This window comes from Adiantum capillus-veneris, chromosome 7, assembly GCF_014529385.1.
Source record: "Adiantum capillus-veneris isolate H3 chromosome 7, ASM1452938v2, whole genome shotgun sequence".
Classification (NCBI taxonomy): Eukaryota; Viridiplantae; Streptophyta; class Polypodiopsida; order Polypodiales; family Pteridaceae; genus Adiantum; species Adiantum capillus-veneris.
The window spans coordinates 53,753,675-53,769,955 of NC_140937.1; the positions used below are offsets into that span (position 1 = coordinate 53,753,675).

The 16,281-nt window shown below is 48.1% G+C and overlaps 1 protein-coding gene across 4 annotated transcripts in view; it reads right to left on the reverse strand.

Moving 5' to 3' along the window:
- Positions 1-786: 786 nt before the first annotated feature.
- Positions 787-16,281, reverse strand: part of LOC147453867 (uncharacterized) — an 81,121-nt gene continuing 65,626 nt past the window's right edge. For all 4 annotated transcript variants that reach the window (XM_086515931.1, XM_086515932.1, XM_086515930.1 and 1 more), the window contains 5 exons: positions 10,113-10,216; positions 1,971-2,036; positions 1,758-1,872; positions 1,503-1,541; positions 787-1,235 (listed from right to left, as the gene is read on the reverse strand). In XM_086515931.1, coding sequence (XP_086372057.1) covers positions 1,075-1,235; positions 1,503-1,541; positions 1,758-1,872; positions 1,971-2,036; positions 10,113-10,216 — 485 coding nt within the window. In that variant the 3' untranslated portion in view covers positions 787-1,074. The remainder of the gene's footprint in view (positions 1,236-1,502; positions 1,542-1,757; positions 1,873-1,970; positions 2,037-10,112; positions 10,217-16,281) is intronic.

The following is a 16,281-nucleotide window of genomic DNA, read 5'->3' on the forward strand; positions in this document are numbered from 1 at the left end:
TATAGAATTACTATATTCTGGTCTCTTGTTGGCTTTCTTGGCATCTTTGCCTCCTTGGCATCCCGTTCTAATTTCTCTCTCTCCATCTGACAATACATTTCCTTGATATTTTTACAACAATGTAATGTATAACCTTGCTAGCTTACTTTTGTTAATTTCACTAAACACAGACAATTCCTACAATGAGTTGATTTTTAGATCTGCTTAGCCTACAGCTGTACACAGCAATGTCTAGAAAAGTGTAAACGGAATTCTTAAAGGTATGAGCATCTTCCAATGAAGCTCTCTTAATTGTCAATGAGCAATGAGAGACACCGAAGGCTTTTGGCGCTTTCTTGTAAACGCTTCTTTCTTTAATATAATTTTCTGCGCTTTTATGGGGAAAAACTTTGCTCGGAGCTTGGCAACAAGGGACTACATATAGGAAATTATCTTTCACTGATCATGCAATCCACTAAACTGAGTTCAAGGTGGGAAAACGCTATTAAAGCCGTTCTGGTATTGAATGGACTTGGTTGTCACAGGTGAAATAAATGGAGCATAGACAAAACTTTGATGGCCATACCATAGGATGACATGAAAATTGCATCATCAGTCCCCCATTTGATAATCACCATCACCACATGAAAGCATCCATCTCAAGGGTTGGTGTGCCAGACGAGGATTGAGAATGTTGGGAGTTGTACGTGTGCGGGCGGACTATGGGCTAGCTTCTTCTCCCTTATATTTTCATCAGATGAAGCAAGTACAACAAAATCTCTTATGGAGCTAGACCCGAAAGCGACCTTGGCTTCTCAAGAATCAAGAATTGATTAAAATTCCCAACTCTTCTCATGTTTACAAGATGAGGAAAAAAATGATTTTCCCTCTGAATTAAGCCTTTTCTGAAGGCTCCAAAACAAGCCCCTTATTTTTAATGGAATTTTACAATAAATCGAATGATTTTCTGTAAAATGACCATATAAGATGGAATTTGCTAAACTTTTTTGCTCACCATCTCTCAAAAAAGTAGCTTGTGCCCTTCTTGTAATTTTGGGGGTTAAGTAAATTCCTGTCGATAAACTATCCGTGAGGCTATGTATGTGATGTTGAGGACAACCCAACTCTCTCGTCCTTCTTTTTCCCTTGGCTCTTTCCTGATTTTTGTGGCTGCTTGCTTATGGGGAAGTGCAATCTGCACACAAGAGGTTTGGGAGCACGGGTTTTGCGATCGAAGCCTCGCACACACACATGTCCTGCAAACATCACCACCAAGAAATTAAAAGCTTGAAGGCAAAGATGTGGCTTTCAAACGATATTTAATCGTTCGCTATTCCCAGATAAGAAGATTGACGACAACATCCTGTGGATGTCTTTTTTTGCCAAGATATGTTCAATTCTTAAGTTTAGCATACATAACTCGTAATCCCTTACAATACAAACATTTCCTAGGATTGTGAGGACCCAACAACTAAATCATTACTTTCCCACAAAAAAGGGAAGCAAGGAGCTATGAAGTTTACCTCGCCAGAAACAGTCCTTTATTTCATCTGTGGATAACCCTGCACAAAATCACAAATTGCATTCTATTTCAATCATCTTATCTTTAGCATGTTCATCAGGTCAATACAGTAGCCTTTAATGCAAGGCAGACAGATTTAGTATTAGCAAGGCCGATATGCGAAGTGCTGAATAGATGTGACAAGTCCATTTTTGTAAGGTTGGTGCCAATTGCAAAACTTGAAAATTCTCAATAACAACAGGATCTTTTCATCTACCTTTAAATATATTGGGTACAGATGTACCAAAATAGACAAAACGTCGACGCAAACTCCAAATGAGAGATCGGGGGACTTGAAGAGGGTGCAAACTGCTTGCATGGTCTGCAAATACCTGCATCAAAATCGAGCCCAGTTTAATATCTTGTGCTAGAAACGACAGTTTCAAGTCTAAGGTCAGTTTAATTGCACTACAAACGCATTAACTCTTACCTCGTTGACCTGGAAATAAGTTCCATTCAAAGGGAAACTACCATGCATTGCCGTTCTGCATGGAATCTGCTCAAAAAGACGGTTTTAATTGAGGCAAATTACAGAACACAGCAGGACTACAATCATCAACATGTCAATATAAAAGTCCTTTCATATACAAAGGATAGAGTTATCAGACTACATCTTTGCCTAAAGTGAAAAATCTTGCACAAGTGATGAGATCAAAATTCCAATCATCATGGATGGGGGAAAAAAAAATTCGCCATTAGCGCAGGAAAGATAATGGGGAGAACTTCATACATATCTGCATATTTACAACTGGACTTGCTATACAGAACATACCCACAAGGGGCCATACCGTGGGAATGACTTCCCCAATAGAGAAGTTGGTAGCACCCATTGAATGCAGCCCATGAGCCTCGAACACGAAGGCTCAACCAGCTGAGGTACACTCGTTGAGTGAAGAGATGACATTTTATGAGAAGGGTTTCTATAATTGCATTGACTCGAACGATGACAGACTGGCATGCCATCCCTCTCCAAACATAACAAATTGAAGCTGGGCTCTCAGATTCCTTGATGCTGAGAGAACGGATAGGGACACCCCTAAAGAAGATGACTATAACCACATTGCTTTTTAGTAATCACATTTGTCCATATTCCCCTTGAGGATCCTCTTATGTCCACTTCCTCCTCCTCCTTAGTAACATTTTTGGCCAGGTTTGACATCCTTTGATGTGAATTATAGAAATTTCTACTTTAGTCCTTGCCCAACCCAACAAAGAAATACATAAATATGGTTCTGCTAGCAATACTTGAGCAATGGCTGCATGCTAGCCACAAATGAAAGAAAGGGATTAGTAACTTTAATGTTTGGCATTCAGTCATACCACCACTTTTATCTGTTTCAAAGGCTAAATAACAATGAGATAAGAACAGATATAACATAGAGTAAACAAAACTTTCGCTCTTATAGGGCAGCCAAGAACCTTCATGTCTACCATTCCTCTATTGACCCCCCTCCCCGCGTTTATAAGATGAGGAACTTCCAAGAAGAGTTGAACGCTCGCTGCTGCTGCACGCTCCCCCCCCCCCCCTGTTGCGCCATCACTGCCCCTCACCCTCCCCCCCCCCCCCCCCCCCCTCTCTCGCCCTCGCGCTGCCTCCAGCCTCCGCGCTGCCTCCCTTTCCCTCTCGCTGCCCCCCTCGCCCTCGCGCTGCCTCCCTCGCCCATCCCAGCCCGCCACCCTTGCCCTCTGCTGCCCGCCGCCCTCCCCCCTAGCTGCCCCCAAGCCCGTCCGCTGCCCCCCATTCCCTGGCCGTTTCTCCCCCCCCGCGGCCCCCCCGCAGCCTTTTGAACTCTCGCTCGCCGCTTTATCCGTCCCCCCATCCCCCCCCCCTGTCCTCATCGCTCCCGAAGGTCTTCTGCACCTGGCTCTGCAACACTTCTTCTTCGGACAAGTGCTCGGCGTACTCGGTTGCAGATTTTCTTCACCGCCCACTTCTTCGACTCAGCAGTAGACACGGATGGAGGCTCCAGCTCCGCCACAGAGGGACTCGCCTGAAGCCCCCTCACCCAACCCCGCTGAGCCCACCATTCGACTTGCTCTCTCGCCGAGAGAGCAAGCGAGCCTTGCCGCAGAGGTAGAACGCTTGCAGGCGACTTCTGTCATCTGCAAGGTTCTCGGCACCCGTCCTAGCAGAGGAGAGCTGCGAGACCTTCTCCAGGCCCGCCTTCTCGCAGAGGTGGGCAAGATCTTGGATGTCCAGATTCTCGGATGGGGGTACTACCAGATTGAGTTCGAGACTTCCGAGATGGCCTCCAAGGTCATAGCTATGAGTCCACTGGCCATCCGAGCATCACGCGCCCACTTTCGACAGTGGCGACATGGTTTTGACCCGACTTCGGATGTGCTAGTAGAGGAGGCAGAAATCCCCATCTCAGTCTGCTTTCCGGGTTTATGGAGGGAGTACCTTCCACTTCTCTCCAGGATTGGCTCCGCCATCGGGACTGTCCTGGAGACACCTCGTACGGCAGCATCAGTAGCTGCCAAGGCGGCTGGTATCCCTTCAGTTCGAGTTTTCGTCAAAGATACCCACACGCTCCCGAAGGTCATCCTTCTGCCTTGGGTGAGTGGGAGTTGGTTTAGACAAAGTGTGGAGTACTCGGGTCTCCCGAACCAGTGCTTCATTTGTAGACAGATGGGCCACCTAGCGAAGGCCTGTCCACGGAGGAGGCCACGACCTGCACCTCAGCCTCAGCCCCAGCCTGCCAAGGCTGGGCCGCAGCCACAGCCAGCGGCACAGCGCACAGATTCAGAGCCACCCTCCGAGCCTGGGGCTCCAACGGAGGAGGGGTGGCAGCAGGCCCGTGGCCGTCGACGCCAGGGGCCACAGCGACAACCTGGCACTCAGAGTGGCCCTCAGGTGCCTACTCAGCAACAGTGGGTTCCCACGGGGAACCGCTTTGGTCCTCTTGAGCAGGAGGAGCCCCCTACGCCAGCCTCCACCTCCGCTTCACCCTCGCCAGCCGCCCCACCTTCAGATTTCCCCTCCTCCTCCTCATCCCCTCCCCCGCCCTCTGCTCCCGTCCACTCCCCACCTCGCCCCCCTGTCTCTGTCGCCCCACCCCGCTTCTCTTCTCCTCCGCCCCCCCCCTCCCCCCAGCTCCTTCTCCCCCTCCTCCTGCTTCAGTACCACAGTCGACTCAGGAGATTGGTCCCTCGCCGGCGGCGAGGAGATCTCTTGGCAGCGCCTTTGCCACGAGTCGCCTAGCGAGAGAGGGTCAGCCCTTCTTGCGGCCCCCTCTGCAAATTCAGACATCTTCTCTTGCAACTATCCCTCGTGGTCTGACGAGCATTGACCTCCGACGCCGCTGGGATTTCTTCGATTATGGGTTCACTCGCTTTCTCGACGATTCCGCAGCAGACCACGAGGAAGCCTGCTTCAGGGTCCACGCTTTGTTCCTCGCCGCTAGGGGGACAGAGGCCTCGGACTCGGCAGTTGGTTTCTCCTTCCCCCTCTGTGGTAGGACCGAGACAGAGTGGTCCCTCGACTCACTGGTGGGATGGTTGCATACACACGTTCTCGAGTTCTCTCACCACCTGGGAGAACTTGGAGTTACAGATTTGCTGCAGACTTTGTGGCCACTGGCCAAGTTTGCGGTGACACCCCCAGACTTAGCAGGATGTAGGCACATTGTGGTGTACTTTTTTGCTGATATGCAGTGTTTGCCTTGCTATGTATACATTCATGAGGACTCTTGGACAGAGGAGGTTGCTTTACGCACGGCTCGCTCTGCTTGGGCTTGGGCCAGGCACTCACTGCAGTCTCGCCTATCTAGAGGACGCTCGGATGCGGATTACTCCCTATCCAAGCCAGCCTCGAATATAGCCCGTCTTGCTGCTACGGCAGCATCTGTTCTCTCTCGCTCCCCATGAGGATCGTCTCGTGGAACGTGCAGGGACTAGGTGGGCCCCAGTTTTAGCGACAGCAGGGCCGATTGCGTCAGGAGCTTCAGCGTTGCCTTGTGGGAGGAGAGATTGATCTCCTTATGCTTCAGGAGCACCATTTGTCTGAGAGCCGCATTCGGCGATGTGGTCAGATTTTGCGTGGACGTTATGATACCTTTTGGTCAGCTGCTTTTGGACCTGGAGGCATCCAGGGTGGGGTATGTATGACTATTGCGGACTCATTGCAGCAGGCCATTGTGGGTAGAGGGATTATTGTGCCAGGCAGGGCTCAGTGGATTACTATGCAGGTTCAAGGTGGCCTTGTGGGCTTCCTGAACATCTATGCGCCCAATGTGGCGACGAGTGCTCGTGCAGAGTTTTGGTCACAGATTGTTGAGTCTTTGCCACAGGTTGACCATTGGTGTGTAGGAGGGGACTTCAACATGTTGGAGGACCCTTCTGACAGGATCAGAGGCAGCCATGCTACTGTGCATGGAGTCGAGTTAGCAGCTTGGGAGAGGTTGTGTATGACTTTGAGGGTCTCGGATACATGGCAGCATTCTGGCTTTGTGAGGCCTCCAGAGAGTCTTGCCTTCTCTAGATCGGACCGCAGAGTGGGAGGAGTGAATCTATCGCGGATAGATCGCTTCTACACTAGTGACCACTTCAGTGACTTGGGGGGATCAATGGGCATCCTGGCAGGGACATCCTTCTCGGACCATGCACCAGAGATCCTCACAGTGGCAGACAGGCAGAGGAGTGGGAGCACGATGCTTCGCATCCCAGAAGGGGTCTTGTTGGACTCAGCACTCAGAGAGAGGATAGAGGCTCTCTGGACAGAGGGCATGGACAGCCAGGCTCTACCTGCAGACAGAGTGGCCTTAGGCTTAGCTCAGCTTAGCCACTTTTTCTCCAAGAGTCTCTGGCTCGACGGGCTGCAGCGAGAGAGGAGAAGCAGCGTCTCAGACGAGGCATTGCTTCACTACAGAGGATGCAGGAGCAGCATCCAGACAGTCCATGGTTGGAGGAGCAGTTACAGCAGGCTCGACAGGAGCTTGCTTGCATAGAGGAGAGGCACCATGAGTTTGCCTTTCACCGACAGGCATCTCAGTGGACTCAGGTGGGTGACAGAGTGACAGGTGCTTTTTTTGAGACAGTGGGACCTCGGCACTCGCATGCCAAGGTCAATCAGTTGAGGAGACCCGATGGGTCAGTTGTTTGTGAGCCCGAGGATATGCGTGCAGTTGCTACTAACTTTTATCGTGAGTTACTGTTGGCTGAGCCCCAGTCAGAGAGACAAGATGCATGCAGGGAGCAAGTTTGGGCACAGATGCCTTGTCTTGTGACTGAGGAGATGCGCCAGAGGCTAGAGATACCTCTTCAGCTTGAGGAGCTGCACACAGCTCTTAGGGCCCTCCCTCGTGGTAGCTGTCTAGGTGAGGATGGGCTGACTCCCAGCTTCTTCTTGGAGTACTGGGACCTGCTTGGCCCAGATCTCTGTAGTGCCTTTCAGTGCATTCTGCACACAGGAGTGATGTCGGATAGCATGAGTGAGGGCCTGATTTACCTCATTCCAAAGGAGGGTGGCTCCTTGGATGAGATTCGACAGTGGCGCCCCATCACCATCCTCAACTCAGCCTACAAAATTCTTGCCAAGGCTCTGAATTTGAGGATTCAGCCACTTTTGGAGAGCCTTATACATGGGACTCAGACAGGTTTTGTCAAGGAACGCAGTATCCTTGACAACATCTTCACTTTCTGGGAGGCTTCTGCCCTGGCACGACTCCGTGGGGAGGACCTTGTGATTCTTCTTCTCGATTTTGAGAAGGCATACGACAGAGTTGACTTGGACTTTCTAGAGGGCACGCTACGCAGGATGGGCTTCTCAGATGCTTGGATCAGAGGGGTGTCAGCTTTGTACAGACAAGCTCACAGTCAGGTGCTTTTGGCAGGAGGTATAGGTGAGCGCTTCATGCTCACACGATCGGTCAGACAGGGTTGTCCTCTTGCCCCCTTTCTCTTTCTGTTCTATGCGAAGGCGATGAGCAGATTTTTGGTGTCAAAGCAGGTTGGTCTGAGGGGCTTAGCACTCCCTATAAGGAGAGATGAGCTTCTGGACGCTGAGTTTGCCGACGACTCAGCCTTGTACTTAGAGGGCCAGGAGGCCAATTTACACATATGTGAGCAGGCGTTGGAGACCTTCTGTTGTGCATCGGGCGCACTGATCAACTGGAGAAAGACAGTGGCTTTCTCGGTTGGCAGTGCTCCTGTGCCAGATTGGATGCCAGGAGAGGGTTTCAGGTGGATTCCTCCAAGGACTGCAGTTCGGTACTTGGGTTGTCAGGTTGGTTTGGACTTGTCCCCCGAGCAGCAGATTGCTCCTCTTCTCCTGTCCATCAGGAGAAAGCTGTTACATTGGAGCTCAGCACGACTTTCGCTGGCTGGTAGAGTAGTAGTTGCCAACCAGGTGTTGTTGGTGACTATGTGGTACATCACTTCTTGCTGGATCTTCTGGAGTTCTTGTATCAGCCAGGTAGAGAGCCTGATCAGGAACTTCCTTTGGTCAGGTCGCGACACTCAGATTGCCCGAGCCAAGGTGGCTTGGTCGGTCATCACACTTCCCTGTTCTCAGGGAGGGCTTGGGATCATTGATCCAGCACAGCAGAGCAGAGCCCTTCTTGGGAAGTTCGTCGTCAGAGGACTTCTTCCAGGCGAGGAGCCCTGGAAGGAGTTCTTGCTGCAGAGGCTTCGTGCCAGGGTGCCTCAGTCAGGAGGCCCTTGGCAACCTTCGACCAGATGGATCTTTACAGAGTTGCGCCGAGTTGGTTTGAGCAGGAGACTGGAGGACCGATTCGCTGTGAGTTTGCTTCGATCTTGGGAGCTCTTACGGCGTGGCCTAGAGCAGAGACAGCCGATGTGCACGGAGGAGCGCCTACGGCAGCCCCTCGTCTGGAACCCCATGGTTAGCACTCAGAGAGGCCACTTGGTTGGGAGTCGGCCTCATGTTTCTTGGGGTCCCATGGCAGCAGGTCCAGCGCGCTCTCTAGGTGACTGGCTAGAGTTCACAGGTTTGTCAGAGGAGGTGCAGGCTGTCCAGCTACAGGGCATGAGAGGGGTGCAGAGCATGTGTAAGGACATCTCAGAGTCAGTTCCAGCTGAGTGGCTCACGCCTCTCGAGCCAGTAGCACCCTGGTGGATGGGAGCCTTCACACGACTGGAGGTTCTCATTTCAGTCAGGGCTTGCTCAGAGACTGTCCCAGCCCTGTTCTTCGAGCTTCAGGGTGGGGGACGATTACAACGAGTTGCAGTAGAGGCCCCGTAGGTAGCAGAGTGTTGTTTCCAGAGGATCCGAGTTGTGGGCATCTGTGGGAGGACTTGCGTCATAGACCCTGACCCAGCAGCTCTTGAGACAGGACACTGGAGGCTATGGGCTTGGGAGTGCTGTCCACTGGCACGAGTACAGTGGGATCTTGGTGAGTGGCTATGGAGGGACCCCTTCTCTTCTGCAGACCGCCCAGGAGTCCCCTTTTTTCAGTACACTGTTCGGCTTGGACGTCATATACTTGCACCAGCAGGATGATAGTGATGCAAGGGGGGCGATCTACACTCTAGCCTGCTAGAGATCTTACTCCACAGGAGTGGTGCAGTGAGAGAGAGGAGTGTTGGGAGCTCATCAGCGGCCTAGCTCTCTGGTTCATCTGGCGGGCCCGCTGTTTCTGCATCTTTGAGGCTCGCCCTGTGCCACCAACAGAGACTGTTCGTGACTTTTGGCTAGAGCTGATCCATACTCTCAGAGTACAGCTTGAGGGACTACAGGGCAGCTCCGACCGCATGCGGGAGCGCCGCGAGGCTTTCCTTCGACTCTGGCGCCCTGGGCCTTTCTACACCATTGTCCAGGGGTGCTCAGATGGCACTACTGTCCACCTGTGTGGCTTTTCCCTCCTCCCATCTCTTGATTTAACCTCATTGTATATATGCTGTTTTTTCATTGGGAGAGTCTCCCCATCATGCTTGTTGTAGCCCTCTCCTGCAGAGGTGGATGTAGCCCTATGGGCAGTTTTCATTAACTAATAGAAGGATCTTTTTTTCGGAAAAAAAAAAAAAAACTTTCGCTCTTATGTCAAGGAAGTAGATTCTAATGTGAAATTCAAACGAACTGGTCTCTTACAACCCTGATCAACAGAACATTCTTTCAATCATCCACCACACCCTGAACACTTTCTTGGTTTGTAACAATGGTTTGTGAATGCTCAGGTAGTTTGGTTCACTAACTGCGAAATCTCATGCCCAACTCTAATGGCAAATAGTTGTAGAAACTGGAGTCATTAGAGAGCTGGTAGCTCTATTACTTGGAATCGTGCCATATCAAAATAAGAAAATATATATATTCTGCCTTGTTTCTTTGATTTTTTTGTGTTGAATTCTTCTGTATTTTGTTGTTTGTTCCTTAGCTCAACAGATATGAACTACACTATTAAAATCAGAAGCTACCCTTCAGTGGATTCTATATGCTGACGAACAAGCTCTTTCATAAAACAAAACGTCAGCATCATGGTAGATGTTTTGTCATTGGACAACTCCACGACAAACAAGCAGTAAAGACGAGTTGCTGTGTTTGTGGGCATGTCATCACACCGAGACATCAAAGTAGGAAGAGTGTCCAAGGTGTACACGTGGAATGATAAATTACCAGCAAAGTGCCTGCAACGCTCTCATCTGCCCTGCCAATACTGTGTGTTGAAGAATCGTCCCTGCACAGCTCATTAATCTCCTGCTGGGACTCTGGAATCTCACCTGAAAGCAGCCAATCAGTCATTTAAGATCAAAACGCTAAACTGTACCAAGAGAGTTCCACAGAGGGGCCGTTTTATTTGATAAGATTCATAAATATTACTGATTCATGACAGTAACTTCCTTTAGAGCAAAAGAGGTAATTTTTTACCATATTAACATTTTTAAGTCAAAGGGGTTTCTATATATGCACCCCACGAGTGCACCCCACCAGGTGCAATAATCATGTAGATAACATTTACATAAATGCATATATGATCATAGTCCCAAAAAGACTCCGTTTTGGGGAATTCAAAATGTTTCAAAGACCCAAAATCGCTTTCTAGGCTAGTTGATCTTTGACCTTAAAATACAATGGGCTGTCTTTTGAAGTAGGAGCAACTAAACTCTCTATACAAGAATTAAGCAGCTGACAATGAACAAAATTCCTCCACAGACCTGGGAAAAATCCTTATATATGCTTCCATGCAGTTTTAGAGGCTTGTATCTATATATGGCTGCACTAAGTATGCATTAAAATTAAAAACTGCTTTGCTGTTTTTTGTTTGTGGCCAAAACCTCAAAACCCAAGAAAACCTTCATTTTGTTTTGCGGTTTCTTAAGCCTCTCCGAAAACAAGGGGGGATAGAAAACTTCAGCTACAAGCGAAGTATGTGCTCCAAAGCCGCCCATTCACCTCAATTTTCTGAACATGCATGGGCATGTTTAGCTAGAAAAGCTTCTCTAGTGGCCACGCATGCTTTGAATAGGAGAATTCCGCATTCCAACTTGAGAGGTGGACTCTAAGGATAACCTCCTACATGGGCTTCCATGCATAGACTTCACATTGGGATTTATTATCTTCCTTAATTATGGCATTAATTGCAACTTTTCATCCAGCTTGTTTTACTAAATCCATCTTTGAAAAGTCCATTTTTGGTATAACGGTGGTGGCATCAGCATCTAAACAAGCTCTAGCATTCTATCACCTCAGCACTTCTAAGCCAGAGAGTGGCCTTGGGTCTTATTAAAAGGCCCTTGGCCAATGGAAAAGCAGTTACATGAAAAGCTTTCAAACTCAAAATCATTGGCTCCCAAAAGCTGGCGCTAAATTCAGCCAGTGGAATTTAGGGAAATCCATACACTGCCACATCAGCGCGATTTTTGGGCGTCCGTACAGCTAGCCAGTGCGATTCACGGTAATCCATACAGCCAGCCAGCGCTCTCCTTTTTTATTGGTCTAATGTCCCTAGGGCCCCATCCGACGGGACCCAATAAGTTGCGACAACTGATAATTGGGTCCATCTTTGGCATGCCACGTCATCACTTTGTGACATGGAGACCCCGCACACGGCAGCTTCACTTGTTGCCAAGGCTGCAGGTGTTCCTACAGTACACATTCTGGTTCGAGACACTCATACCCTCTTGAAGGTGGTGGGTGGTTACGCCAAAGGGTGGAGTATTCGGGACTCCCGAACCAATGCTTCATTTGCAGGCGGATGGGCCACTTAGCAAAGGCCTGTCCTCGTAGGAGATCTCGACCCGTAGCGCATGCTCAGCCGCCCAAGGCTGAACATGCCCAGCACACAGGTGCCCGTCCACTGTCGACAAGGAAGGGCTTACCTCATCACCTCCTTGGTGGTTCAAGGTAAAGTTCCAAAATTTGAGGAGTATCTGCTAGGTCCTCCTCCATCCACTTTGCATCCAATGCAAGATAGTTCTTGAATTTAACCAAGAACCCCCTATTCACTTTACCTTTAAACTTTCTATCCTTGTGTGCCAATATCTGTTCTAGAATGAGTATCTCCTCGCTTTCCTCCACTTCGGGCTGCTTATCTGGCTCCCCAACATCGGGCACATCGCCTTTAAAAGCCTTCAATAGACTCACATGAAAGGCATTGTGAATCTTCCAAGTATCGGGCAGCTTCAATCTAAAGGAGACATCATTTATCTTTTCTTTTATTTGGAAAGGGCCATAGTACCTCATGCTAAGCTTTGGAAAAAGCCGCTCATTTCCCTTTTTCTTTCTTAGGCGTGCCTTCTCAAAACATAAGAGAACCCAATCCTCTTCCTTTAATTTCAAATCGCAACGGTGTCGATCTGCTGCCTTCTTGTGTCTTTCTTGAGATTTTGCTAAAACCTCCCGGACCTTGGCAAAAGCAATGTCCAAGTCCCTCATGTACTGGTCGGCTTCAAAAATCTTATCTTTCGTGCTAAGGAAGGATGGAACCTTTGGAGCACCTTCAATCATCTCAAATGGCGCCTTCCCCGTCGAAGAGTGGATCGTGTTATTGTAGGCAAATTCCACCAAGGGAAATTTTTTTTTCCATTGAGTCTTCTGATCAGAAATGTAAGACTTCAATAAATCCAGTACGACTGAGTTTGCAATCTCAGATTGCCCATCTGTCTGCGGGTGGAAAGATGACGAGAACTGCAACCGTGTGCCAATGTTCTCCCAAATAGCCTTCCAAAACAAACTCGTGAATCGGGGATCTCTGTCAGAGACTATTGTCTCAGGCATGCCATGTAATCTGAAAATCTATGCAATGAACAATCTCGCTAAATGATCCGGCTTGACTGTTTTCTTCACTGGATTGAAGTGAGCTTGCTTGCTAAATCTGTCGATGACAGTCCAAATGCCATCATGCCCACTCTGTGTCTTCGGGAGATCAAAAATGAAATCCATAGAGATACTTTCTCAGGGGCGGGTGGGTATGGGTAAAGGTTGTAACAATCCCTGTACCTTATGCCTGTCAAACTTGACCTTTTGGCATACCAAGCAACAACGCACAAAGTCGTCCACATCCTTGTTGAGTCTCGGCTAAAAGAAGTAACGCTCCACACCTTTTTAAGCTGGTGTCAATGCCGCGGTGACACGTAAAAGGTGGACAATGGCACTCTGTCAAAACCTTTTCCCTCGACGGCTGTGTAACGCACAACATCGTTTCTTCATCAAGTAGCCATCCCGTATGGAATATCCCGCTACTACCTCCCCATTCTGTATTCGAGTGAATACATCCAAAAAGTCTCGATCTGTGGCGTACTGATCAACCATATCCTCGAAGCTTCTATGATGAATTGAGGAAATAGCCAAGACTAGCGGCTTCCGAAACAAAACATCTGCCACCAAGTTCTTCTGTCCCTGAACATGGACAATCTGGAAGTGAAATTGTGACAAGATATTAGCCCATTGCATCTACTTTTCTGAAAGGTGCTTCTGTGACAAGAAGTAGTGAAAACTCTGATCATCAGTGAAGACCGTAAAATCGGCTCCCAGTAGGTAATGTGGTCACCGAGTAAGAGCATGGATAACCGCCAAAAGCTCTTTGTCATAAATCTGTGCCGTCAATTCTAGCCTTGAAAACAATCGGCTCTCATAGGCAATGACATGGACTTCTTGCATTAAGACCGCACCAAGACTACGACCACAAGCATCACAATATACTTCAAATGACTTTTGCAAATCCGACAAAGTCAATACTGGTCCAATAGTCAATTTCTCTTTCAGTGTCTGAAAGGCACGAAAAATTGACTCCTTTTTGTGTCAGAATGTGCAAAGGGGAAGCTACCTCTGCAAACTTTCGAATGAACCGCCAGTAGTAAGAACATAAGCCCAAGAAGCTTCCAACTTCATGAACATTCTTCAAATCGGGCCAATCACGTATAGTCTCTTGCTGCTAAGATGATGCGTCTCAAAAAGTGTATCTCCGACAAGAAAAATTCACTCTTTTTGGCATTGATTACTAACTTGTGATCTCGCAATTCCTGAAAGACCTGAAGTAGATCATATCTATGCTCTGCTTCATCCTTGGAGAAGACTATAATGTCATCAAAGAAAGTGCCGACAAACGATCTGTACTCTCTGAAAATCCTATCCATCATTCGATTGACAGTCGTTGGAGCATTGGTAAGGCCAAAAGGCATCACCAAAAATTCATATAAACCGAAGCTCATCCGAAAGGCTGTCTTGTAGACATTTCCCGGCGCGATTCTGATCTGATGAAATCAATCCTACTGAAACAAGAGGATCCTTGTAGTCGGTCAAGAATTTGGAATCAGAATTTGTTCTTGATGGTGATTTTATTGAGAGCTCTATAATCAATGCACATTCTCCAAGATCCGCCTTTCTTTAAAATCAACAACACCGGAAAGCAGTAGGGTGAAATACTTGGCTGGATAAGACCCTTTTCCAAAAGGTCTTTCACTTGGTTCATAATCTCTTCATTTTGGGCTCGGCTAACACGGTAAGGTGGCCGGTTCGGTGGCGTGCTTCAAGGTATCAGATCATTAGTGTGATCCTCAGGACGAGATGGTGGCAACTCGCCTGGCAGGCCCTCAGAGAAGCAATCGGCATGAGTGTGGAGAAAATCGTGGCGTTCTTTATCAAGTTCAGACATGTTCGTTCTGTGTTCATCATTTAACTCTTTCAAGTAGATCGAGTAAACAAAGAGACTGGATTTCATTAATTTGGAAATGGCTGAAGCGGATACAATAGGGACAAACTCGCCCTTCAGTTTTACATCGAGCACAATTTTTTGGCCTTTTTCATTTGTCAAAGTCGCTTTCTTTGTCTGACAATCGACCATGGCGTTGTTCTTATGGTACCAAGGGACTCCTAGGAGGACGTCACAACCTTCCAAGAGCATTTTGTAAAAGTCCTCGTGCCCCAAATAACCCTGACAATGCAACCGAAGTTTGCCAATGATAGGTGTAACGGCTATGTCCCGTGGGCCGTCTGGGTGCCGCTAGAACTGCCTCTGTTGGTGGTCCCATCCTACCGGGTGTAATCTCGAGCCGCGCTGCCAATTCGGGTGAAATGAAGTTGACCTTGGCTCCTCCATCGAAGAAAATCAGGGCTTTTTGATCTTTCACTTTGCCCCAAGCTAGGCAAACTTTTGTACTTTCATCAATCATGCTTGGGTCAGTACCCATGCAATCTGGAACTAGTCCTGCTTTCATCTTGCCTTTTATGCCACGTCCTTTGCTGCTCTCGAACTCTCTGGCCTGTCTTCATGTTGATCTTTATGTGCCCTTTTGGGGCACTTTGCGGAGACGTCCCATGTTCCCCACAACCAAAACACTTCCCTTATTTGATGTAATTGGCCCTCTCTCGAAGAGTGAGCCGGGGTCGTGTATCCTGTCTTTTCTTTTCTTGAGAACTCTCTCTTTCTACTTTCATTCTGAGAGGTCTGTTGGGTTCTTTGAGTCAGGTTCTCATCAATGGGGTAAGTCAAATTTCTCGAATGTATCACAAAACCCCGTGTCGCATGACCCATCAATTCTTGAATAGATGTCGACTTTTGTTCCAGGCAGTAGTCTCGGATCTCTGTAGAGAGTCCGCAGCAAAACCGCTCAATCTGTTCCTTAAAAGAGACCTTAAATGAAGAGGTTGGGAGAAGAGAGTCCCAAAATGCCTCACAATAAGCATCAAAAGAATCTCCCTTGGTCATCTGAAGATGGTTCCAAGCGGTTTGCATATCTCGTTCGTACTCCCGAGTCAGCCAAGAAGATATAAAGAGCCTTTTGAATTTCAACCACTTGACTAGAGCTTCCTTTCTGAGAAGAAGAGTGGACCACCATGTTTGAGCATTTCCCTTGAAGAAAGATGTAGACCTCCTAGTCTTGGAGTGCTCTCAGTAGTGCCCTCCAGAGAAGGCTATGTCAAACTGCTGAATGAAGGCCAAAGCCCTCGGAGCATCTCGGAACCGAGAAAAGGATTCAAATTTCATCGATTGTCCACCTTCTTTGAATTCTTTTACTTTCTTGCTTTTGTCTTCGAGAAAGTCATATTGGTTGGCTCTGTAATAATGCTTCTTCTTTGCATAAAACATGTGGTCGTCGGAGTCCTAACTGTCAGAGGATGACTCCTTTGTAAAACTGTGGAAACTAAGTGAAATCTGGGTTTCTCTGCCTTTTTCTTGCCCTTTCCGAAGCTTTGCTTTTTGCTTCGCTTTTTGCCTTTTCCGTCGTCCTCGCTTGAGTCAGAAGAGCTAGAAGAACTGTCAGAAGAAGAAGAAGAAGAAGAAGAAGAACTGGGTAGTCCTTTAAATCGTACACGCTTTTTCTGCTTTCTTGCCGATGTAAAAGAA